Genomic DNA, 26,026 nt, shown 5'->3' with positions numbered 1-26,026 from the left:
CGGAAGTTATGATAGACTCTTTGGATTGATGAGGAAGTGGGAGATCAGAAAGGTTGAGTAATTTGCACTAAAGTACCCAGACTCCAAGACTGGAATCTAAGTCTAAACGGAAGGCACGAGAATCTCATTCTGTGAGTTACTTCCTTATGCTAGCTTGAAAAATCGTCTAGTAGGAATCAAAATGGACTCTCCAGGTCTACCTGGCTAGCTAGGGAGACTTCTGCATTACGGCTGGAATGTGCTGTGGGGTGGAAGATTTGTTTGACTAAGTACAGATGTGTTACATTTGTTTGTGTCGCAGAATAACTGTTTAACCATGTAAAGATGTGCTGCTTTTGTTTATGCTGCCTTTGTTTAACTACATAAAGATGTGTTGCTGTTTTCCCTCGCCTGCCTAAGCACCTGATTGCGCTAATAAAAAGCTGAATGGCCAATAGCTAGGCAGTAGAGGGATAAGCAGGGCTGGTGGGCAGAGAGAATAAGTAGAAGGAGGAATCTAGGCTCTAGGGAGAACGAGAAGGAAGGAGAGGGAGACGCCAGGGGCCAGCCAGACACAGAGGAAGCAGGAAAGCAGGACATAGAGAAGGAAAGAAAGATTAAAAGCCCCAAGGCAAAAACGGAGATGAAGAGAAACAGGTTAATGTAAGTTATAAGAGCGAGTGGGACAAGCCTAAGCTAGGGCCAAGCATTCGTAATTAATAATAAGTCTCTGTGTCATGATTTGTGGGCTGGTGGTCCAAGAAACCCTGCTCCATGAGTGGGAATACTTCATACAGCAGCTGGGTTTGAAATGAGGTTTTCAAGCATATGTAGGGAAAAAGAAAACATTTTAGTTGATTTTTGTTTTTAAGCTCAAAAGATAAACATACAAAACCCTAAGCCCTTTACTTTGAAAGTTGTAAGAGTCTGAGGCTCCCTGACAGTCGGGGACTGTGAGACACTGTATACTGTAAGGACTCCTTCATACTATGTGGGACTGCGCTAAGGAAATGAAGCTTTACCCAGATCATGAGGAGAGGGTGTGCCACTTGTTGGGAGGGAAAAGGAACCCCCCTTCCCTCCCACCTGGGCTTTACAGAAAGCTTTACCTGAGACACACTGGAAATAAAGCACCATCCAGGCGATCACTACGGAGAGCAGGAAGGTTCCCAGGAAGTAGATCTGCAGACATTGGGAGCACGTTTCAGATGCCGGTGGAAAGGGCAGGGCCTGGAGCAGGGCTCAGGGATGATACTCACCAGGGCAGGGTGCAGGACAGCACCCCAGAGAAGCCGCAGGTGAAGGTAAAGCCAGGCCAGGGAGCAGGGGCTAAGGGACTCCTCGTTACTGAGGCTCCAGCACCTGTGAACAGAGACCAGGGTACCCTGTGGTATCACCGGCTTTGGTGACATCGGCCATGATTGGTCCCTCATACCCACATGTGTTTGCCTTTGCATACACAAACTCCCTCAAGATGGTGGCAGAGAATGAAGCTAATTAATCCTAAGTGCTTTGGACCTGGCCTGGTATTTGGAGATCCTAGCAGAAACCTCTGGAAAGATCACACTTCGGTCCTAAGGAAGGCCTTGAGCATAAGATCTACCCAGACAGTATTTCTGAGTGTCTATCCAAAGTCCAGGTGTAGGATAACCTCCTTATCTTCTAGAAAAGTCAGCTAATCAGTTGTGTGATCCCCCCTCCCCCACACTCCTATGGAAAATCTTGGTCAGCACTTAAACTTCAGATCTAGAACATTTGATGACAGACCCGAAGCTCAGTGAAACAGAAACAGCATCTGGGCTTAGTGGAAGGCTGGCAGAAGCAATTCCGGAGACATTTTCTCACACTTGACATCACAAAATCAGGGTGATGCCAGCTTGAACTAAGGTTGGAGTGTCCTCCACTCGGGTCCCCCCATCTCCCCGGGATCAGAGTAGCTCAGAGCTCACCTTTCATACAGCTCCCGGAGTATGGAGGCATTATTGGGATGGAGTGATGGGTCAATTTCCAGGAACTCCAGAATGTGATGTGAGATGACAGCACCTTCTTCTATCAGTAGAGCTAGGTTGAAAAATCCCTAAAAATAAATAAATAAATAAATAAATAAAATAAAAAATGAGCAAAACTGAACTCAGTAACTCCTGGAACAAAACCCAGACACATGCCCTTCATCACAATGTAAACTTTTACAACCTCTCCATTTTTTTTTTCACAGTCCCTAGAGCCAGATGGTGTTGTCGTGTTCATTGATGAATTGGTTTTTTTCCCCTAAATCTATGCATCTGAGAAATTTATTTGCAGGAGAGTGGGGAGGTTTTCAAAAGACGCTATAGCCCATCTGCTCAAATGCTAGGCAAGCCCTTCTCCACTCTGGTTCCCACACAAAACTCGAGGAAATGAGTCGTTGCATCAACAAAGCTAGAATGCTGAGTTAAGCCCACTGCTTAACCCATGTTCTTGACCACCACCAGTCTGTTGGACACCAGATCAAATAAACAGTAGGCATATAAGCACACCTCTGAGGTGTTCTAGGTGAGTGTGGAAAACATCACATGATCCCTGTTGATGTAAATCTCACCTATGGGTCATTTTTATACCCTTTCCTCTATAGTTTGCTTCTGACACTCAGAGTGGGACCTATCCTTTGGACCTCGTAGCTCTAATAAAAGAATGTCATTCAAGAGCTGGGTGGTTGAGATGTATCTAAAATGTGGGTCCTATTAAACTACCAGAAAGAAGTAACACCTCGGCCATGAGGGCATGTGGCCAGGCCAACACGCCCTCTAAAAGTAAAGTGACCTTTATTACTACAGATCCACAAAGACAAACCATTGTTGCCCTACAAAGAACACTTGGTCGTGTTGTAATGGTCTCCCTTTGATCTCGTATTTCAGTGACCACTGATAATAATTTAAAGGCCATCAACATCCACCATGTTGTATATATCAGGACTCTCCACCAGCCCATGCGGCAATCACTGTGGACACAATAGCAGCTAATTTGTGAGTGCTTGCTGTGTGGGGGGCAGTGTTCTGTTTTATAAACAGTCACTCAATCTCATAACAATAAATCAGTATTGGTACTATCACCCTTTGATTTTACAGAGTAAGAAACTGAGGCATAGAGAAGTTAAGGGAAGTGCTTGAAGTCACCCAGCTGGAAAATGGCAGAGCTGGGATTCAAATGCAAGAGGACAGGGTTCAGAGACTCCACTCACACTGACAAATAGAGTATGGAGTGTCTAAGATGCACGCACACCTTCAGCAGCATACACACCCTTCTCCCCTCTTTGAAAGGGGGGTCCTCTTAACGCTTGAAGTGTTAGAAGGAAAGAGAGAAAGTGGCTATAAGATTGCAAGCATTCTGATCAATGGGGAAATAAGATCAAAGTAAGTGGCAGCCAGGCCAGAAGAGCAAGTGTTGGTGTGTCTGAGTGCAGCCCAGTGGCTTAAGGTTCATTATCAAGTAGGCAAATATATAAAGAACTAATTATGACTTGAGTTTTAAAAACTATCAAAGAACCAACAGATAACCAAACAAAGAACACGAATAAAGAATTCACATAAAGAAGATACGATTGGTTCATCATCAAGTGCGGATGAAATAGTCCTTCTTACTAGTAATTACGTAAAAGCAATTGGAAATGAGAATCCAGTGTCAGCCTGCAGTCACTCAGTTAACAGAATTAAACTATCCATGTGGACAAGGTTTCTGTCATCCTCCTCTGCTTATCTACTGCTCCCTGAGATAATGACAGGAAAATATAAACCAGCAATATACTATTGTGTGGTCATAAAACTGCTGGGACTCTGTGACTATCGAACAGCCTTTCTCAGTAAATAACTGAGGTATTCCAGTGAGTGGGTAAGACAGAGCCCCAAAGTGTTCACTACAGCCAAAGAGAGGCACTCCCCAGCTCCTCCTTGAGAGACTGTCAATCCCAAAAAAGCAAGAATAGTGGGGTTCCCCCTCCCCATTTTATGTCTTCACCACTGAACTCTGTCTGTAGCACATAGGATTGGATAAATCCATGCTGAATCAATAAGTTGTCAAACCAAAGAATAACCAACCGTTCATCAATAAGTACCAAAGAAAGAGACCTGTAATAAAATGTACGCAGTGTATCAAATGAGTGAGAAGATTATTTTCAAGGTTGTACGCACACTGGAGTGGATGTAACAGACACAGTTGGTGGGCAGGGACTGGAAGGGAGCAAATGATGATATGAAGAAGTGAAAAGCCCCGGGCTTGAGACACGGCTCAGTGGGTAAAGGTGTTTGCCACCAACACTGATGACCTGAGTTCAATTCCCAGGACCCACATGGGGGAAGGAGAGGACCATCTCCCTAAAAGTCCTCTGACATCTGCATGAACACTGTGGCATGCTCTCCCCTCCCTCCTACATGCAAAAATGAATGAATAGCTGTAAAAAAAAAAAAAGAAAAAAAAAAGAAAGAAAAAATGAAGAAAAAATGAAGAAACAAAAGGCCTTGTCATGAAACTACAGACACATTGAATTTATTGATTTCAGGTCTTTTCCCTTTTAAGATTAAATTTTACTGGGTTTGTGACATTGTTTTTCTAAAAAAAATATCAAAACTGAAAATCAAATTATTAGGCCTAATTTTAAATGATGGTTGATTGTCAGTGAGATTGTTTCTTCAGCAGATCTGGGAGAAATAATTTCTGAATGAACACAAGATAGATCGTGTTCATTAAGCATACTTGGCATGGAATCAGAGCTTTATAACAAACATCTCGTTCAATACTCACATCCCACAAGGGAGGGGCTGTAATGGCTCCCGCTGACAGATGAGAAAATGGAGATCTGAGGGTTTAGTGATATGTCATGTACAAGTAACTGAGTGGGAAAGATGTGAGATTTTTAGCCTGGACACACAACTGTGACACACGAGCAGGTATCAACCTTTCCATCCTCCATTGTAGAAAAGAACCTGAGATCTTCACATAATTCTAATTAGGAAGCTGAACAGGGGAAAAAAGGGTTACCGTAAAGACACAGGCTAGCAAGTGTTGCAGACAAGATCTCCTAAAATCTGAGCAAACTTTTTAAGACAAGCAAGATGCTTGAGTAGTTTTGAGATACTTCCCCCAAGATAGTCATGAATTAGAAATGCAAAAAATAACTTTACAGACATCACCTGTTGTGGATTCACTGTGAAATGTCCCCCACAGGCTTGTGGGCTCGAAGACTTGCTCCCCAGCAGGTAGCGCTGTTTGGGAAGGTTGTAGAACCTTTATGAGGTGGAGCCTCCCTGGAGGAAGTAGACCACTGGGGGCTGGTCTTCATACTCTGCAGCCCAGCCTCACTTCCTGTTCACTCTCTGCTTCTTTAGTGTGACAAGTCAGTCTCCAGTTTCCCTAACATGCCTTCCCTCCTTGTCACATAGAACTGAAAGCCAAAACAAACACTTTCTCCCTTAAGTTGCTTTTGGTCAGGGTATTTTAATAACACCAGGTAGTTAAAATAAGCTTGCCAATGAAGAGGCATTCTGACGGCGTGCATTCCTGATGCTCGGGGATCTATCACTTCCTGGGTGCTGGAAGTCCATAGTGTGCTTCACAGGTGTTCTTGCCCCACATATATAACCTCAGTGTACTCATAAGAAAATAGAAGACAGTCTCAAAAGGCTGACTCCAACAGAGGACTGTTCTCCCAACTACCTAACCAGGGTTCTTCAGAAATTCAAGGCCATGAAGACAAGGAAGGACTGAGGAACTCTCACAGACTGGAGATTGGAAAGAAAGGGAACATCCACATGTCATGTGGGATCCTAGAGCAGAAAAGGGGCACTGTGGGAAAACTGGTGAAGGCAAATCATGACTGGAGTTAGGTAATTCTACTAACGTCTTCATTCAACAGGGCATGTGGCTGTAAGAGATGAACGGTGCCGGCAACTCTCTGGGTTCTTTGTATAACCTTTTTTAAAAGTCTGAAGTGATTGAAAAATAAAGTTCCAAAAAGCTCTTGGGGGATCAAGTCCCATCACTCACATCCTGGCTCAGTGTATGTGCAAACCACTTCTTCTTGTGGGTACACCTCGAGGGCCTTGAGTTTCTACCCCCTGAGTTAGCATTATGGAATGTGGTAGAAGTACTGTAGGCTTCCACCAGAGACGGAGCTGTGGTTACTTTGGTTACAATCAATTGTTTGGCCTTGAGCAATCTCTGGGTAGAAAATGGTGTGAACATTCCAGTCCTGTGGGATTGGTATGAGACTACCATGAGGACCAGAGTCAGTGCTCTGTCCAGATTCATCTCATAGAACTGTGGGGAAGGGTGTGTGTGGCAATGAGGATCCACGACATGGAGCCATGCCACTGAAGCCACGGAGCAGGCTCTAGGTCCTGGGCCTCGAGAGACAGCTACTGTTGCTTACCTGGGAGTCTCCATCCAGGGCTGCTTGGGCATACATCTGCACAGACAGCTCCAGATCTTGGGACTGGTTTTGGTGGCCATAGTAGTAAAGGTCTCCCATCTTCAAATATGCTGCAGAGCACAAAACATGTATCTACTCGTCAGGCAGTTTTATTTCCAGGGGTGGGTGTCTAAGCCATAAGCTGAGAGAGCATACATGCTTATTTCGGGTGACCCTGTGATATGACATTGTCATCTGAAATTTCATAATCTAGAACCTTGCAATCAAGTTTAAAAAAAAATGTGAAAAAAGTCATAATGATGACTTGGTGTGGTGGCTCACACCTTTAATTCCAGCACTTGGGAGGCAGAGGCAGGAAGAGCTCTGTGAGTTCGAGGCCAGCCTAGTCTACACAGTGAGTCTCAGGAAAGCCAGGGCTACATGGTAAGGTTCTGTATTAGAAACAAACAAACAACAACAACAAGAACCCCCAAACAAACCAATAAAAGGTCATAATGTTTTAAGAAAGTTTATGATTCTGATTTTGGTTGTATTCTATGCTTTCTTGGGGCCACATGTAGACACGCTGTTTTCGAACATATTAAATTATTGATGTTTCCTATCATAATATGTTTATACATGCTTGTAAAACACTGTTCTAACTTTAATTGCCAACCTCTAATTGTAAAATTAACACAACCTAGAGTCATCTGAGAGGAAACTCTCAGCTGGGGAATTGCCTAGGCCAGATTGGCCTGTGGGCACATCCATGAAGAACTATCTTGATTAAAATTGATAAAGGAGGGCCTAGTCCACTGTGGGTGACACCATCCCTAGGTGGGTGTGGTCCTGGGCTATATAAGAAAGTCCATATGATAAACATAAGCCTATAAATGAGAACACCAGAGAACAAGCCAGGAAGCAGCATTCCTCCATGGTTTCTGTCTCCAGGTCCTGTCTTGAGCTTCCCACTTGACTTCTTTCACTGATGGAATATGACCTGGAAGCTTATGCCAAACCAACACTTCCCTTCCCAAGTTGCTTTTGGACAGGGTACTTGTATCACAGCAACAGAAAGGACAATGGAACAAACATCTTCATGTTTTCCTTGGTGGAAGTCTTAGGCCCTTAGATCTTGCATCTATCGACACACTGTGTTTCCATGTTGGCTCCCTGTACAGATCTGCTCGGGAGGATGTCCATCAGCAGGCTTACAGCCCATCCGTTGAGGCTGTCTCTTATCCTGTGTCACAGCTGCAGTGCTGTGGCCTGTCCTGCACATGTCCTGCATCTTTCTGACTTTGTTTCAGTCATGCATTTCATCTGCTTAGGGGGATAGCTACAACTCAATGCCCAAAGAGAAATGCGGAGTCCATCTCTGGTAGCTGTACATAGGACTTCCACCACAGGAAAGTGGGTGCCGTTGAAGAGCTCTTATGAAGAGCATAAGGGGTAAATGGGAAACCGGAGGTGATTTAGTAATCAGGACTGAGGAAGCAAACGTCACCCTTAGTGTGCAAGAGGGTGGTATGGGAGGATAGATGTGGCAATGCCAGGCCTTTGTGGCCCATGAGAGCTGAGCCCAGAGATGACAGAGTTGGCTGGTGGGAGCCAGAACACTGAAGGGCTGCAACCAGAAGCTGGGTGCAAAGAGAAAGATGGAGGTATGCCTGGCTTTCTCCCCTCCTCCCATGATGCCATCTTCTAACGGTACATCAAGTTGGCAGACGTACACCTGAATGCTCTGGGCAAAGGAGTCTGGGCACTGTAATTCCTGGAGGCTGGCCTCTACCCAGAGACCAGAGTGTGTGTGTGTGTGTGTGTGTGTGTGTGTGTGTGTGTGTGTGTCGGGGGGAGTCCAGGAGCCCATCTGTGTGCACAAAGACAAAGGACCAGCCCAGGGAACCGCATCATAACAGCGGTCTCTTTGGAGATGTCTTGGTTTGGAAGGAGTTGTTGGCTTGCAGGAAGTACACAGCGGGAGGTTGACAGCAGTTTAGTCATGACCTTAATAGCAGACATTTTTCACTTTCTTCCCTAATTGTTGAGAAATATCACACTCCCTACCAACCTGTTAGATGGTCCCTGTTACTATAGATTAAAACCTCCCCACCACTCCAGTTTAGCACCTGTTATTCTATACATACCAAATGAAGGAGCATCGATTTGAAAAACAGAGAAATTATAGTATCGCCAAACACAATTAACGCCCAAGTATCTCCCAGCCAGGTCCTAGGAGGGGAAGGGGAGAGAAAGTTAATTCACTAATATTTTGGTCCAGTGACTAATTTTGCCCCTGTAAAACTCAATTCATTATCTTTAACCTCAGAGCTTCTACAGAAAGAAGAATAGAATACATTACTTACTGGCCGCTCCTCGCAGATGTGTGCTAAATTTGTCTGTGACACTTCAATTCCAGTTTCTGCTGCTAAAACATAATACAGCAAAGCTTCATGCCTAAAAATAGATGATTAATAATAAATTTCATATAGCGGCTCTTACTAATACTCAGAGAGCCTTATATTCAAACAGAAGAGGGCAAAAATAAGCAGTTTTTTAAAACCACAAAATCATGAGTTGCCCCCCTCCACCTTTAAATAAATACTGTTGTTAAAAATACTTCCTGCACTGATTTATTTTCTCTTAAAAGCTGAAAGGACAGATAAGGCCAGGAGCTACTTGATACAACAGCTACCTCTACTGGTTGAACGGCGTGTGGCCATGCTGGCTGGGGACTGTCTGCAGGTCCTAGCTTCTGGAAGCCTTCTTCATCATTTATGATGAGTGGTATGAAGGAAAATCCCCGAGCTTTACAGCCCTCTGTTTCACAAAAGGCTTTCTAGGACTTAGGGTTCTGAACAAGCTTAATTAAGCGGGGCTTTTGTTGTGCATTAGAAGTTGGGCAAAAGAAAAGTGGTTTACAGGGCTTGATAGCAATGGTCAGAATATACAACAGAATAAATGTTGAACGCAGCACATAATTGCCTGGGATTTCTGCATGGGGTTGTGACAAGGTGTCTGGGCCTATAGATATGGCCCTATATCCCCTGATGGTGGGAGGGTCATGGACACCATGGCTCTGGAGGACGAGGTAGTCATGCCAACACAAGAAGCATCAATAATATGTGTGCCACATGGTCCCACACATCTCACCTGTGGGCTTTATTCAAAAGGGAAAAATCAGAGCTATCTACAAAGATTCCCTTGTCAAGGGGTTCATGGGAGGGCTGCACATATGAACAATAAGAAAGCAAACCGGAAACATACATCTGACAGCTGCTGAGAGATGCAAGGACTCCAGGGTGTAGCTGCTTTCGGAGGGACGTGGTTGTTCAGGAAGTAATGTCATAAGATGGTGTGGTGGTGCATGCCCATAGTCCCAGCACTTGCCAGGCAAGGGGGGGGGGAACTAGGGGGGGTTCAGAGTTCAAGGTCATTCTTGGCTAAGCAGTGTATTGGAGGCCAGTCTGGGCTACATGAGACCGTGTCTAAAAAACAAAGCTGGTATCCGGGTTGAACTCAATTGGAAGAGTGCTTCCCTATCGTACACGAAGCTCTGGGTTGCAAAAGCAAAGTAAAACCGAACATGCATATGCACACATGTGAATGGACACACAGAAGACAAACCCCCAAGGCTCTTTGGCCCAGTGCTAACTCCCCTCTTTTCTTACCTTAACTCTTAACTCATTTGGGGACAGTGCATGCAATTTTTATTTTCTTCCTTTTAATTACCCACTCGCTCCCTTAATTATGTATATGGCCTAGTTTATGAGTAAAAATGAATTATAAGTAATTGTTTCCCAAGCTTATTTTCCACTTGGTGCAGTTGATACTGCTAATGTTTTCTTCGTGTTAGCACTACTTTGGAGGTGGACTAGGGGAAGGGTGGGGGAAGCATGGGTGAGACAAAACCAGGTAAACAGTCTGATGTCATCGCTACGAGCGGGCAGCTTTGGGCAGCCCACATCTTGAGCCAGAGAGATGGTTGGAGATCAAGCTAGGACAGTCAGGACCTTCATCAGACACATGTAGGCCATGGGCTGTGTTTCTGAAAAGGGAGCCAGTCCCCAGCCCATGAGAGACTCAAGACAGCAGACTCATTAGCTGTGATCATGCTGAGCGCCAAGGTCAGCTGAGCAGTGTCCCTGCAAAGACAAGTAACAAGCCCCAAACTGTACCTACCGTAAATATCGCACAGCCTGCAACAGCCATGTTTGAGTACCCGACTGCTCAGAGCAGAGCAGACCCCAGAAAGCATGTCTGTGGGACCCAGCAGAGAGCTCCATCCTTCTGCAGCAAGGTTCCATCCAGTGTTACATCTTCTCCCTTCCCACTTCTTTCTGAGGTAGGGTTTCATGGATCTGTACCCCAGGCTGGCCTGAACTCCCTATGTAACTGAGGATGGCGCTGATTTACTGTTTTCTCCTTCTGAGTGCTGGAATTGCAGGAGTGTACCACCACGACGGATGCTGGGGCTCTATGTATGCTAGGCAAGTACTCTACCAACTGAATTACATCCTGAGACCTAAGGTCTCAAAATCTCAAGTTGTTTCAGAGATACTTGGGTTGCACTCATGTCTTGGTTTCTGTCCAAAATTCATGAAGGCTAGGCGAGGTGGCACATACCTTTAGTCCCAGCACTCAGGAGGCAGAGGCTGGAGGATCTCTGTGAGTTTGAGGCCAGCCTAGTTTGCATGGGGAGCACCGGGACAGCCAGAACTACACAGAGAGAGATCCTGCCCCCCCCCAAAAAAAAAAGAAGAAGCACAAGGGAAGGGCATGATATTGATTTACAACCCAAGGTCAAGATCTGGGCCGCAAAGAGATGGAACAGGCTCACATTATTAAAACATAATGCAAGGAGCTTTTCTTGAGCAAGAGAAACATCAGCTGGCTGTGAGAATTGAGGACTGGGAGGTGAGCTTGAGACTGACATCCTCCTTAAGAACAGTTGCCAGACAAAGCTTGTAATGACGGCGCCTCATCTCTCCAGTGACCTTGGTGATAGGAGGAAGAAGGGAGACTTCGGTTGTCCAATTATTACATAAACCGAGAGGAAAGTTAGCAGGCTTCTGGAATATTCCCATCAAAGAAGAACTGAGATCCATCAAAATGAGATGTCTAAAAGCATCTATGTCAATATTAGTGCTCAACAGAAATCCACCTCATCTTCCATCTGGCACGACCAATCACCTAATGCCTGTGTGCCTGATGTCATCACATTTCCTTCTGAACAGTGGAAGTCTACAGGGGACGAGACACTACAGACCAATCTTCCCCACTGACTAAAACCTTTGAAGGGCTGAGGGGATGGCTCGGTGGATAAAGGGCTTGTTGTGTGTGCATGTGGACCTGAGTTCAGATTCCCTACACCTGCATAAAAAGCCAGGCATGACAGCATGTGTTTGTTACCCTAGAGCTGGTGGGGACTGGGATGGGGTGGGGTGGGATACAGGCAGATCTCAGGGGCATGCAGGGCAGCCAGCCTAGCTGAAATGGTGAGTTCCAGGTTCAGCAGGACCCTGTCAACAATCAAGGAAGAAATCCCATGTCCGCCTCTGGCCTCTGCATGTGTGGCATGTGCATACTCATGCATACACACACACACACACACACACACACACACACACACACACACACTTCTGAGACACAGACCTTACCACATGTAACCTCCCGGCATTCATTTGACTATCTCCACTGAAATCATGTCCAAGTATACAGATATTTCTACTCCTACATTCTGAAACATTTGCTCATCCCCAGAAGCCCAAAGACAGAGTTCAAAGCTTTCTTGTTCTTCCACGGTGCCCCTCAAGGTGGAGAAGGGCAAATAGCATCCCCATGCACGGAATCACCACCCTTCCGCTACAGTTGCTGGGACAAAAAGGTCGAACAGGCACAAACAAGAAGGGATTCACAGAGAATGGACTGAGACACATTTTCTACCTTCTCGTCTCAAACGTGGCATAAAATGTTCCTAGCACTTTCCTGGTGGTACATCTTCATGAGAGCTGTGTGGCCACCTGCCGTGAATGGTGAGTTTGAGCTCTCTGAGTGGGTCCTCCATTAAACTATTTCCTCTGTGCTCTTTTATGCTAATGTCTGAAGCAGCTTAGACAAGAGAGATGAGAGACAACAAAAAAGCCCCCCCAAACTAACATTTAGGGTCTCCCCATGGAATTCATTGCGGCATTACAAAAAAGTGACTCTCCTCAGCTCCCCATGCCTCCATGTCGCGCATGCTGGCTAACCTCTGGGGTTAAATACTTGGGGTGTGTTGAAGACAAAGGGCATTCCAACTCACAGCTGGAAGATGAAATACACACGAACCAAGCGGATTGAAATGAAGCATGACAGCTGGCCCTTCCTCTGGAACTCCTTCTAGAGTCCGAGGGCTGCCTCAGGCCAGACAACGTTATCTCCCAAGTCATGCCAAGGCAGCAAAAGCCCGTCTCCCCACCACCATCTTCTCTTAAACAAATTCCACAGATATCTTGGAACAACAGAAAAAGCCACAAGCCCATCAAACTGACACGTGTAATTTGGAAATAACGTCCAGAGGCTGGGGACATTGACGGATGCCTTAGTTCAGTTACAGCAAAATAGAAGGTACCTCGCAGTCGGGGGCTGGGAGAAGCACCTGTCTATTTCCTGTTTACCCCTGGGGAGGGCTGCGAGGCTGGAAGGGCAGGGAACCTTAGAAGCACTTTGCTCCAAATATATTTTGACAAGGATCTTCCCACCATGATGGATAGAGATGATTCTTTTCCCCTGTCAGACTAAAGTTTCAAATCCAGACCGATTGCGTCAGCCACACTTAGCTTCATTATTAAGAGTGGCAAGGACAAGGAGGAGCAGAGACGTGCAGATGATGAGCAGGACAGCAAAGGGATCCGTTCTGGGAGACAGGGAGCATCTCTGTGGAAGGCTGAACAGAAAACAGGTGCCTCCGCAGAGACCCAGGAGCCCCACTGGCAAATGTAATTGTTCACAGGTCCTCTGGCCCAATCTTCAAGCCACATGGGGCTTCAAGCCAATGACAAGGAAACACAACCATGCATTAACATGAGAACCTTTAACATGTGTGACCACCGAGAGTGTGCTTCAGTGTTACCCAGAGGCAGGAACTGAACTGTAGAACTGTAGAAGCATGTCAACTTGAAAAAGCAGGTGAAGAATTACATGGATAATGATTTTAGTAATATAAAGGTCGGAAGTAAGCCAAACCAAACTACAGGCCAACATATCCACATATCAAGATCCATAGAAGAATCTAAAAGCAAACAAGAGGCGGGTGGGTGCATAAGAGGATTAGCCTAAGAAGTACTTCTGGGTACTGGGGTGGTGGTGGAAGTCAGTCTGGGAGGGGCATGCAGTCACCAGCACAGGACCAGAGCAATGCTTATTGCCCCTCCCTTCTCCAGCTCCCCACTTCTGATCCTTTCTTCCTCCCCTCTCTCCTTTCATGCTTGCCTCCTTCCCTGAGTAACCCCTGGCTGGCCTGGCACTCACAGAGATCTGTAGATGTAAACATGTTGTTAAATAAGAAACATAGAGCCAATTGCAGAGTTAAAAACCTGCCTCTGCCTCCCAAATGCTGGGATTACAACCACACTAAATCCTCCATGCCTCCCTCCTTCTCTTCTTCCCTCCCTGGATGAAAGATTTCACTAAGTTTCCCAAGCTGGCCTTGAACTGCCTGCACACCGCAGGTTGGCCTTGAACCTCGGAGCCTTCCGCCTCCGCCTCGGCCTCCTCAGTGCTGAGTTCCAAGGCATGCACCACGATCCTCGGTTCATGCTCCTTTTCTTAGGTAAGGCAGACCTTTGCTGCACTTTACTGTAAGCTTCTGAACTCATGTCCATGTCACGTACTGTTTTGCGGGGGTCTCTATCACATAAACACAGGCGAACTGGTCAACTGATTCAAGCCACAGCTCCAGTTCGAACGCTCGGCTCCCTTAACTTGGATTCGAACTTACCCCCTTTCCATTCTTGTCACCGATTAAGTGGCTACTCTGTCACTCATAATCCCGCCAAACCGTGTTTCTCTGGCTTTGCCATATTCTCTTCAACAGTTGCCCTTGCTGGAGATGGCTTAACCATTCCAATCACACTCATCTTTTCTTTCTTGACTCCTGTAACTCTCTTTGCCGGAGACTCTGCCCCCTGCAGGCTCAGACGACACTCTTCCCATGCTCCAAGGCTGTGTTCTCCCTAATTCTGTCCTCAAGGCTGTCCCAAGCCTCCCAAGCCAGGTAGCATCTTTTCCTCATCCGAATTTCCAAAGCCCACGCCACAGCTCTTCATCTGTTCACCTGCGTTAATTCATCCAGTGGTGTCTGGATGCTTCCCAGGTGCTCCCACGTGCAGGACATTGTGATACAGGCTCTCACTACTGCTAAGCTAGGAGCAGGCGTGCCCCATGATGGACAAAACAGGGGAGGAGCTGGCCAGGATTCCTGGGTAGAAGAAATGGTAAATGCGGAGGCCTGGAGTCGGACCGAACACAGGCCTTGCAAGAATACACACATGAAAGAGGAGAGGCAGTGAACAGTCCCAAGGGTGACATCTGCCATCCTCACAGCCAAGGGCAAGGTGCCCTAACATTTAGACAGTACAGTAAATCTTTCTTTTCCCCCCTAAATAATACTTTTTGTTTTTTGAAAGTACCATACAGTTAGGCTTCTTTATTTTTAATTTTTATTATTTTTTAATTATGTGTAGGCGTGTCTGTGTGGAAATGCGCACATGAGTGCAGGTGACCACAGCGGCCAGAGGTCTGAATGATATGCCGCTGGAGTTGGTTGTGAGTTGCCTGGTGTGGTTGCTGGAGGCACACTCAGGTCCTCTGGAAGAGCAGTGCACGCTGTTAACCACTTAACCATCCCTCCTGCCCACTATAGTGAGTCTTAACACACGTGGGGCAGCACACACTCATATTCTCTTCCCCTGCCACCCACAGCTTGTGTAGGGGAATTCCTACTATGGCTGGGCTTTAAGAGAGAAAACAAAACATGCATCTCCCTATTCATCTAACCCTCTGAGGCAAGTTTTAAAATGTGTGAACTGAAGTGCTTTTGTGAAGTTTAATTCAAAAGCAGGCAAAGAAACAAAACTATCTGCAAACCCTGTGTACGAAACTCAGGCGTCAGACATCTGAGGGTGTGTCTGCAGGCCCAAGTGTGTTTACAGACACACTCCTCTTTGAGGAAAACACCACAAAGGAATGCTTTGATAACTAACTGGCTGTTAGGTTCACCCTAAGAAGCTCGTGAGAAGAAGAGAAGGGAGGCTAAGGTTGGATTTGAGAGAGGTTCTTTGCTTGGTTTTGAGACAGGGTTTTGCTGTGTAGCCTTGGCTAGCCTGGAACTCACTATGTAGACCCAGCTGGCCTTGAACTCGCTGTGATCTTCCTGTATTGGTCTCCCAGAGTACTGGGACTAAAGGTATGCACCACCACTTCCAGCCCCGGGTTTGAGATTCTTATGAACTCAAGTTCACTTGGGAAACAAGATAACACAGCACAGAAATGGTGAGGCATGTTCACAGTCGGGGACAGTTATTTCATTTAAAGAAACTCCTTCATGATCACGCACGGGGAAGCTATACATAATGAACAGTTCCAGGGCAACAAAACAAACATTTGTATTTGGTGCTTTTTCCAGAGTCTCATTTCCCAGAATGCTTTGATTTAAGATCCTTGCTCACTGATCTGTTGGTTCAGCTATGAACTAAAAGGGAAAATGGCATCCTTTTGGGCCTACGCTTTTATTTTTAATTAAGGTTCATATCAGAGTGTGATCTATTCTAGGTCTGGTCTAATGTCTTTGAGGCAGTGGACCGAGGGGATTTCTGATGATTTGCATATCCATTTTCGTTATTATGGAAATACCCAGATCATTTAAGCAATAAACCAGCCAAGAAAATGTGGCCTGAGGGAGCCAAGATGGAGTGCTGGAGTCCACAGAAGAAAACAAAGGGGGGCAGAAAGCAGGTGGTGCTTGAAAGCTGTCCGGCCGTTTATGAAATCACCAAATGGTGAGAGAGATGCAGAGGATCTCATCTCTTTGGGACAGGGTGGGTTACCCATGTCAAGGTTAGGATAGGGGCATCTGTCAGTGAGCAGCAGCCAAAACGCTGGGTTCCTAGGTACAGTCAACTATTTGTGAAGGAGAAGGGCAGAGTGTTGACCTTACATACTGGTCTCTTCACCCACCAACCAAGTGTATATGCCAGGCTTTGAGCAGCTTGGCAGAGTGAAGAAGGCTCTTACCCAGGACTGTGGTGTCATCTCTAACCCTACAGCCAAGCCAAACAGATTTGAAGGAAAGAGAAATCCACGTATGTGTGTGTCTCTCAACTTGATGAATGTGGACACTCCCCCCTAGAGAACTAATTTTTGTGTATAATTAAACATGGAAATGCAATGTTTTCTAATCAACAGCCAATCAGCCCGTGTGACTCTGAATATCATTACTAGGAGGCTGTGATTTCCCTGCAAATTGCTTTTGGGGTTGCATTTGAAGGTTCCCTCTCCCAAGACTATGTTGACAGGTTGAACGTGAAGGGTTGAGGAAGTTTACTTTGACGTGGGTCCTGAGCTTACCACAGTCCCTCCAGGTAGGCGTTGAGGCCTTTGCGAATGACGTGACCCAAGTATCCATTTTTCTCCGCCACATGCTTCGCCCATCTGAAAAAGAAAGGAAAGAGAAGGGAAAACATGCAGACTGCCACAGATTAAATAATCACCTTTCCTCATACGAGCTCCATAAATCCCACTTGGGGAGTATTTTCTTGTTTGAATTTTTATAAAGCAACAAAGCAGAACAGAATATTAAGAAGGCAAAGAGAATGTATTCTGAGAACGCTCATTCAACGTTCTCATTTACAAATGCTGAGTAGCATCCTGCTATGGAAACAAAGACAAGTAAGGCACATAATGTCAAATTCGACTGATATAGGAAGACATCTCCGCCAAGGGTTCTATAGCTGCTCCTATTAAAATGAGTTCACTGGCACTATCAGCACATCTTAGAGGTACAACAGTGCTTAGCATGTGTCAGGCCTTGGGTTCAATCCTTGGTACCATAAGAAGAAACAAATAAATACATTTACTGACATATGGTCTTGAGGTTTGAATGAGAATGGCCCCCATAGGCTTCTATGTTTGAGTAATTGGTCCCCGCTTGGTGGAACTGTTTGGGAAGGATTGGAGGGTGTGGCCTTGTGGGAAGAGGTGTGTCCAAGTGGGTAGGGCTTTGAGTTTCAAAAGCCTCCAGTGCTATTCCTAGTGCCACTCACCTCCCTCCTCTTTCTCTGCATTGTGCTTGTGGCTCAAGCTGCGAGCTCTCAGCTCCTGCTCTAATTCCACGTCTGCCTGCTGCCATGCTCCACACCATAGTGGTAACGAATCTTAACCCTCTGCTATTGTAATCCCCCCAAACCCTTTCTTCTATGATCTGCCTTGTCCATGGTGTCCTATCACAACAACAGAAAAACAACCGAGGCGTGTGATAAGGTTTCTTTGTTTTTAATCTGCTCCCTAAATGTATCCTGAAGGGGTTTATTAACAATGAGTTACTGTGTTGTGATCTATAGACTTAAAAAAAAGGTATCAAATTTTACTAGGTGTGGTGGTACACAACTTTAATCCCAGCACTTAGGAAGCAGAAGCAGAAAAATTTCTGTAAGTTTGACACCAGCTTGGTCTATATAGGGAGTTTCAGGACAGACAGAACTGCAGAAAGAAACTTAGGCCAAAAAACCCAAAAGCAAACCCAAAGAAATAAAAAGTATAAAAATGAATAGCCACAAGTCAATAGAAGGGAAAACAGAATTACTTACAAAACAATAGATTAATACAAAAGAATAAGAGAGGAAACAAAAGATGGGAAATGAACCAGATAGGGTAAATAGGAAATAATAAAATAATAGATTTTAGAGGTTTATTTATTTTATTTGGTGTTTATGAGTGTTTGCCTGTGCACTACATGCATGCCTGGTGCTCTCTGGAGGTCAAGAGAAGGCACTGGATTCTCTAAAAGTGGAGTTATAGATGTCTGTGAGTTGCCAGCGATAGGTGCTCTTAACCACTAAGCCATCTCTCCAGTCCTAAAGCGGTACATTTTAAAACCAAGTGCATCTACAATTGCACTAAATGTAAATGGACTAAGTGTGCCAATTAAAAACTAAAACTGTCAGGTGGAATAATTTATATGTAAAACTCAACTATATGCTGCTTATAAGAACTTTACAATAAAGGGGAGAAACGTGATACATTAAAGGACAGAGAACAAATTAAAGTAAGTGGAGGCTAAGGCAGAGATAACAGAGATAAAAAAGACACTGTAAAATTACACAAGAGTCCCCCAGAAAATCAAAATAAACCTATGTGACCCAATTACATAAATTCAAGACACACGGCACAAAATTGACATAACTGTAAGGGAACAAGTTAAGTCTATATATACAGAGCGTTCTAACACATTTCTTTCAGCAAATGGCTTAAGAAGCGGAACAAGAAAAGCCAGAAGGGATGCAGAACAATGCAGTCAACAAACCTGGTGTGGCAGTGTATGCAGACACTGTACCCAATGAGTTTAGAAGAGCCTGTTTGAAAGACAGCACAAAGCGCCTACCAACACTGTTCGCATGCTGCTCCCCCAGCCTGCTTCAGCAAGTTCCCAAGGACTGGCTGAGGTCACGATGAATATGCTCTCTCATCATCCAGGACAAAAAAGTACTAAGAAAATCTACGGAGTGAATGTTCACCCCAAATACCCTACATAACACTGAGAAAAGGCTTCAAATTAGCCTGGGTTTTCTCACCAAGGTAAGGTCAGAATAGATTTGATCCCAAATGTCTTAGGAAAACCACCTTTCAGGGAGCCTGGCTACAGGTGAGATGCAGCCAAAGGCAGAGTCAGTCATGTTTTCTGCTTTCTATAAAGGGTGAGATATCAACGCTGGAGGTCCTAGATGGTTTCTCTTTGTTTGCTTTGTAACCCGTTAAAAATGCAAAAACCTTGTAAAGCTCTGCAGGGCAGGCACTAAACCGCATCTCATCCATGAGCCACAGCGGGGCCAGACTCTGAAAAGCATTTTGGGTAAGCAAGACTTTAAAAATATTCCTCCTGGGTGGCTGGAGAGATGGTTCAGTGGTTAAGAGCACTTGATGATCTTGCAGAGAATCCATGTCCGGTGCCCACATGAGGCTCACAACTGCTTATAACTCTAGTCCAGGGGATCTGATGCCCTCTTGACCACTGTGGGCACTGCAGTCACACGGTGCACAGACACGCACGCAGGCAAAACACACGTGAAATAAAAATCAATGACTCTTTTTCAGAAGTGGGCCTCCTCACCAGTCTTCAGGAAGTTGTTCCCTCAAAACACTGGGGAGAAGTCTGAGAAAGACAAGGACCAGCCTGGAGTGTCAAAACACCGCCAAAAACAGAGAGGGAAGGAGAGCCCCAACATGGGACAATATCCATCTCAGGATCACAACCCCAAAAGCCCACCCCCACCCCACCACAGGCTCCAGGAAAAACACCATGAAAAGGTTAACTTATTAGAATAGACCAGAAGTGTCTGGGCATCCTGAGTGGACAGGGGAATTGGATCAAGAATATGGAAAATGACAGGAAGATGTCTCAGCAGTTTAGAACACTGGCTGCTCTTCCAGGGGACCTGGGCTTGCTTCCCAGCACCCACATCATTGCTCATCACCACCTACAACTTCAGTTCCAGGGTATCCGACAACCTCTGCTAGCCTCCTTGGGCACCAGGCATACATGTGGTATGCAGACATATGTGCAGGCATGTGAAATAATAAAAAATGAAAAGTAAATAAATAAAGGTTTATTTTTTTAAAGAATATGGAAAATGATTCATATATAAAGAGAACAAAAATAATAATTCCTCAACAGAAACTTATACAAGAAAGAAAAGGCTAGGCTAGTATAATTCATGGCTGAGTCATATTAATTCAATACTGATACTATTCCAACCAAGACAAAAAGCTCATGGGAAGATGGTAGCAGAAAAGAAGCCCCGGTGTGCTGGGTCCTGGGAGGTAGCAGAGAAATAAAACTATGCCTTCATTCTCCCAGGAAGTATCACTAATCAAGGCCTGTGATGGGAATACTAAACACAGTGGTGAGAGCCTGCTGCTTAGAGGTGGAGGCCAGGAAAGAAGAAATAACAGTCAGACAGGGACATTGTCTATGGACCAGGAACCGGAGTGGGGTGGAAAGTGGAGGCTGGGATTGCTTGTTTTGTCTTGCTGGATTTTTTTAATTAAAAATTTAAAATACTTTGCTTGTCAATTATCTGGTTTTCTTTTCTTTTTTTTTTTAATTTTATGCGTTCTAATTTTAGGGATGCTTTACCTACATGTCTATCTGTGTAATGTGTGTGGCCTGGTGGCTGAGGAGGTCAAAAGAGGGCATTGGAACCCCAAGACTAGGACTGTAAATGGTTAAATGAGCTGCTATGCAGATGTTAGGACTCGAACCCAGGTCCTCGGCAGGGACAGCAAGTGCTTTTCACCTCTGAACCCTCTCTCCAGCCCCAATTATTTGCTTTTTTTTCCCCTTTTAAATCTACATGCATGTATGAATGATAAATGCAAAAACTGAGTTTTAAAAAGTGTAATGAGAGATAAAGAAATAAACAGAGGGGGGAGGGGAGTGAGAGAGGGTAAGAAGGAGGGGAGAGGGAGGGAGGGAGGGAAAGAGGGGAAAAAAGATACCCCTTTTGTCAGGCCAGGTGACTAGAGGACATGGCTTCTCAATGGCAGGGGACACCTGACAGATTCTTACACAACAGCTTTCTCCGGATCTCTAGGGAAGGTCTCCAGGTTGCCCGTGATATAGTAAAGAGAACACCACAGCGTCCCTTCCATGTGCCCTCCTTGTGCAGCCTTATGGAAGTATTCACCAGCCAGCGTCTGCAAGGACATGAACAGGAGCCCCTTCATTAGTGCCAAGTCCTGGCCACCCAGGCTTCGGCAGAGCCAAGGTCGCAGGTCCTTTAAGCCCAACATTATCACAGGCTTACATCTTTGGATAATTTAAGGCAAAACAGGTCAAGAAATAACTCCAAAAAGACAATTCATCCCAGAGGCCCGGGATATCCAACCTCATTGGGAACTATGCTGTTGATTAAGTTTACCCAATAAGGAAGGCACCTTGTAACCAGAATCGCCCTGCCACCTCACTGGGTCCTCACAAAACCTCTGCACGCTTGATGGCAGAGTGTGACAGGAGTCACGGCGTGTGAAAACTCAAGCATTTGCTTTCCTAACCTCACTTAATACCTTTCTTTACGCTCATGCACAAAAACTGCACTTCTAGTGGGGAAGTGAGAATTAGAAAGTGACAGGGGATAAATCCACGCTCACAGATGTGTGGGAGGGCTACCAGACATTTGCAATGCATAAAAATATCAGCTTTAGTGCAGTCAGGGAGAGGTGGAGGGAAAAAAGAAAACAAACATTTAGGATGTGTGTGTGTGTGTGTGTGTGTGTGTGTGTGTGTGTGTGTGTGTGTGTGTTTTCCAACTCCCACTGATCACCATTATTTATATCAGAGGGTGGTGAACTATTGTTTTTAAGAAGCGTGTGCTTTACAGGCAAGAGGGACTTGGGATCGTCTGTCAGTCTGTGTGGCCTCATTTTTTCCAAACCTTTTTAGTTGTTTGTTTGGTTTTTGGTTTCAACTGAAAAATGTGGCTTCTGAAGTCAGACATGGTGGTATACATTTGTAAGCCTAGCCTTGGAGGGGTGGAAGGAGGAGGCTCAGAAGTTCAAGGCTTGCCTTGGCTATATAATAAGTCTGAAGTCAGCCTGGTCTACCTGAGAACTTGTCTTAATTTTTTTTTTTTATATTTCTGACAGTCCCTAGTGGAGAGAGTGAAGTGAGGATTACACGGGAACACGTGAAGATAGGTTCTGAAGGGTAGACTGATGTCTCACAAAGAAACCTCCAAACCATTATGGTACCCCTTGCCAAATCTAGGGTGACCATAATATTGTCCATCCTAACATCTGCTACCTCCACCACCCCCATTCTTTTCCTTTTTTTTTTTTTTTTTTTTTACTCTGAGACCGGGTTTCTTCGTGTATCCCTGGCTGTCTTAGAACTAACTCTGTAGACCAGACTGGCCTTGAACTCACAGAGATCCTCCTGCCTCTGCCTCCCAAGTGCTGGGATTAAAGGTGCGCCGCCGCTGCCACTACCACCACCACCACCACCACCACCACCAGCCTCCACTCTTAATCTCAATATACATCATCACCAACTCCTCCCCATTCTCATATCCCCATCCAACCCATCAGCAAATTCTATTTCCTCCTCGACCAACCTTGGAAATACCTTTGGTAGCCAATCCTGTAAAGCCTTGGCTCCTCCCTGCTCCATCTCACCTGGATGCAAGGCCAACCTCCTCTCCTGTCCTTGTCTCCTCCCTAGTCAGAATCACTAGGACCCAGGAGGGGTTTTTTGAAAGCATGCCCTCATCACTCAAGTAGGGCCCTCCTTCAGGACTATTGTTGGCAGTTTCCACCTCCCTTAGCACAAATGTCAAGTCAAACCAGGGCCTGGTCAGGGACCTCCTTGGCCTCATCTCCCATTTGTCCCCAGTCCCTCCTTCTCTCAGCCTTCATGCTGGTCCTCTAACATGCCAAGCCTGCTTCCTTCTCCGGGCCTTTGCCCTAGCCATTGCTTCTTTCTGGAATGTTCTCTCAAACATCTATAAGATTCATTTAGAAGCCTTTACAATGTCATCTTACCACAGAAGGCTTTCACGGTCCCCCTTCTAAAGCAGCATCCCTCCATCTCCTCTACTCCCAGACTCTTTGTCTCTCTCATCAGGGCAGGGACTGGTGTGTCCACTGCTGTGTGTCCAGAGCCCATAAGTGTGCCCAGCAGAGGGGGCTATATGTCAGAGTTCTGAGCTATGATTCCCATCAGCAGTGTGACCATGAAGAGAGGGTTCCCACGTCACATCAGGGACAGGGCCCTGACTCAAACCAAGTAGATGACTCCAATGACTCAGAGACCTGGTAGCCCATTCTAGAAGATGGGCACAGGCATAGCCCAGGTCCTAGGGGCTCAGCTACATGAACCTGCACTTCTGAAGCGCTTGGTATGTGGGAAGTACCTGGTGAACACCAACCATGGCCTCGGCTCTTGGCTTTGCATCTCTGGTCTCAGCTCTGGCAACTCTACTGGCACCTGGCCCTTTCTGCTCCTTAGCTCAGTCTTCCCGAACCATCTCTTGCTCTCCCTCGGTGGATAATCTCTCTTTCCACCCTCTACTCAAGCCTTCCTCTTCCCCAAAGATGTCACGGCTGCTCTGGCCTTCCTTGGTTCTGCTCCCTGGAAGCACTTGGATCATCTCCCATGTGGCTAAATGCATCTTTTCCTCAAGGCTGTCACACCTTCCCCACTAGACCCTGAGCTCCTTGAGGGCAGGCCCATGTCTCAGGTCGTATTCTTACATCCCTCTCATCCCACCATGCACTCGGCATGCCTTCTTCCATAAGCATTCACAACCAGCTACCGGCCAGGTGTATGGCTGTCTCAGGTTCACTCACCAGATTCCTTCCAGGAACACCTGGGAAAATGCCATCCAAATACAGGACCCCAAGGTTGTATGATGCATCGGGGTTCCCCATTTCTTCTGCTTTTAACCAGTACTTTGCTGCTTTGGCATAATTTTTCCTGAATTTGTGGTAATACCACCCCAGGCCATTGACGGCCTGATGTAATCCCTGAATTTTAGAACAAGAGGGAAATTATTATTATTATTTTATGAAATCTAAAGACATCTGGAAGCAGTTGCTGTGGCAGCATCCTTCCCGAGTTTTCCCTTTCTCGTTTTCGAGGGGCAGATGGCACTAAAGAAGAGCTAACAGATAGACAGCACGAGCCTGCCTAAGAGACTTCCCAAGTGGATTTTGCCCGGCTGCTGCTGGGAGTTCTGCCTTGCAGCCTCAGTAGTGACGCTGGTCCCCAAATCATCTCTCAGTGCCTACAGGCCTTTGCGTAACACCCCTGCAAATGCCTCTCCTCACCTAGGAGGATCCGGCATGCCCTTCAAATTCATGAGAGCTGGGCTGCAGCAGGATGGCTGAGATTGAAACCCGCCCTGGCTAGGATGCTTTCTAGGTGACCCGCCTGCCCATCTGTTGATTCCTCTGTCCTCAACACCCACAAGCCTCCGAGGGCAGCAGCTGTGGCAATCCGCTTGCACAGCTTCGGTGCTTTGAGCTGAGTTGGCATTCCCAGTTCTGATGGGATTCAGGGTCTGATAGGGACTGGGGCAGCAGAGAAGGCTGGTGAGGAAAGGTTTCAAAACGGAGCTGGTAATGTCAGCTCCAGGGAAGGAAGGGGCTGTTCATGTCAATCTGTCCTCTAGTATCCTGATTCTTATTGAGTGCATTTCATCGGGGACTCTTTCCTACTCTCTCAGACGCTCAGATGATGAAAGTTCAGGTGTCTTGCACACCTCTGTGCACACTGGGCTCTCATGTCTCAGTTCTTGCCTGACCTAAAGACCAGGGAGAAAAAAAGGATTTGAGGGACCAACGGTGCCCTTGTGTCTGTGGACTTGTAAGGACAATCTCAATGTGGAAGCATATGTTAGCCTCCCCTTTCATCAGGGAGGGACTGCCATCTTGGTTTTTAATCTCTGGCACAGGGCAGACACTTAAGCCAGTGCCAAATGAAGGAAAGCTATACCCTGAATGCATGTGCCAAACAAAACCCTATACCCTTCAGGTGGAGAGTCGTACCTGCAGGCCACCAGGATCTCCAGACTAACAGTACCACTTGACATTCACAGAAGCATTCTTACGAGCCTGGGACAATGTAAATTCCCTGTAAGGACTGCAGACTCTGTCTAAAGAAGTAATAGACCAAGGCATCCTAGGAAATGGCAACAAAATCTCTCACTGAGACATGCCCACAGCAAGGGAACATCCAAATGGCTTTTCATTGTTCAGCTGGAGAGAACACAGCCTAATTCAGATGAACCTGCCACAAGCCGAAAGTCAGTGCTTCTCTGGGAATTGCTCTGGGTTCAGTTCAGCGACCCATAAGCAATCCTGTCATATGACTTAGTACTCAGCCCTTGTTCTGAACATCTTCTAATCCCCAAAATCGAGTTGTAGGAACTTTCCCCACAGTCCCTGGCAAATACTGGGCCCTTAGTGAGTCTGCGCCAATGACACTCACCCAGCACTGAAGGACAGAGAGACTTCAAAAATGCTTTGTAATCTGAATAAAGCAGGCTGAATGTGAATTCCCCACCAGGGGGGCTAAAGAGATGCAGATTTCACACTTGCGTGGACAACCCTCAAAACAGCCCCCACTTGAGGGTGCTCTGGACTCAGTACCCTCAATGGCCATCAAATAGAGTTGCTGTTCTCTTCCCGTGCATCCCTTGTATTAGCTCAATAGCACATATGCAAATAATAAGTGTGGTCCGGTGCACTGCTAACATACAGGTAGAAAAGCCTTTCTTTCTCCCTGCTTCAACTTGCTGCTCTATGGGGCAGGATGCTCTGAGCTCCCCCAAGAAAGAGTGGGGCTGAAAAATCAGCATGGTTACTTTTAGAAGCCTTGAGAACAAAGGACCAGCCAGGGGCCATAAAGGGTAT

General features: G+C 46.0%; 1 protein-coding gene across 1 annotated transcript in view; it reads right to left on the bottom strand.

Annotated features, from left to right (window-relative positions):
* The window catches only part of Sel1l3 (SEL1L family member 3), a 115,018-nt gene that overhangs the window by 8,819 nt on the left and 80,173 nt on the right, over positions 1-26,026 (bottom strand). Inside the window, exons 15-23 of the mRNA XM_036200680.1 lie at positions 23,960-24,136; positions 21,183-21,310; positions 16,967-17,050; positions 8,725-8,815; positions 8,506-8,590; positions 6,380-6,489; positions 1,929-2,056; positions 1,239-1,341; positions 1,089-1,161 (exon numbers count right to left, since the gene is read on the bottom strand). Coding sequence (XP_036056573.1) covers positions 1,089-1,161; positions 1,239-1,341; positions 1,929-2,056; positions 6,380-6,489; positions 8,506-8,590; positions 8,725-8,815; positions 16,967-17,050; positions 21,183-21,310; positions 23,960-24,136 — 979 coding nt within the window. The remainder of the gene's footprint in view (positions 1-1,088; positions 1,162-1,238; positions 1,342-1,928; positions 2,057-6,379; positions 6,490-8,505; positions 8,591-8,724; positions 8,816-16,966; positions 17,051-21,182; positions 21,311-23,959; positions 24,137-26,026) is intronic.

Source organism: Onychomys torridus, chromosome 10 (genome assembly GCF_903995425.1).
Source record: "Onychomys torridus chromosome 10, mOncTor1.1, whole genome shotgun sequence".
In the NCBI taxonomy this organism is placed as follows: Eukaryota; Metazoa; Chordata; class Mammalia; order Rodentia; family Cricetidae; genus Onychomys; species Onychomys torridus.
The sequence above is the reverse complement of the archived record's forward strand: the minus strand, read 5'-3'. Positions and strand labels throughout refer to the sequence as shown.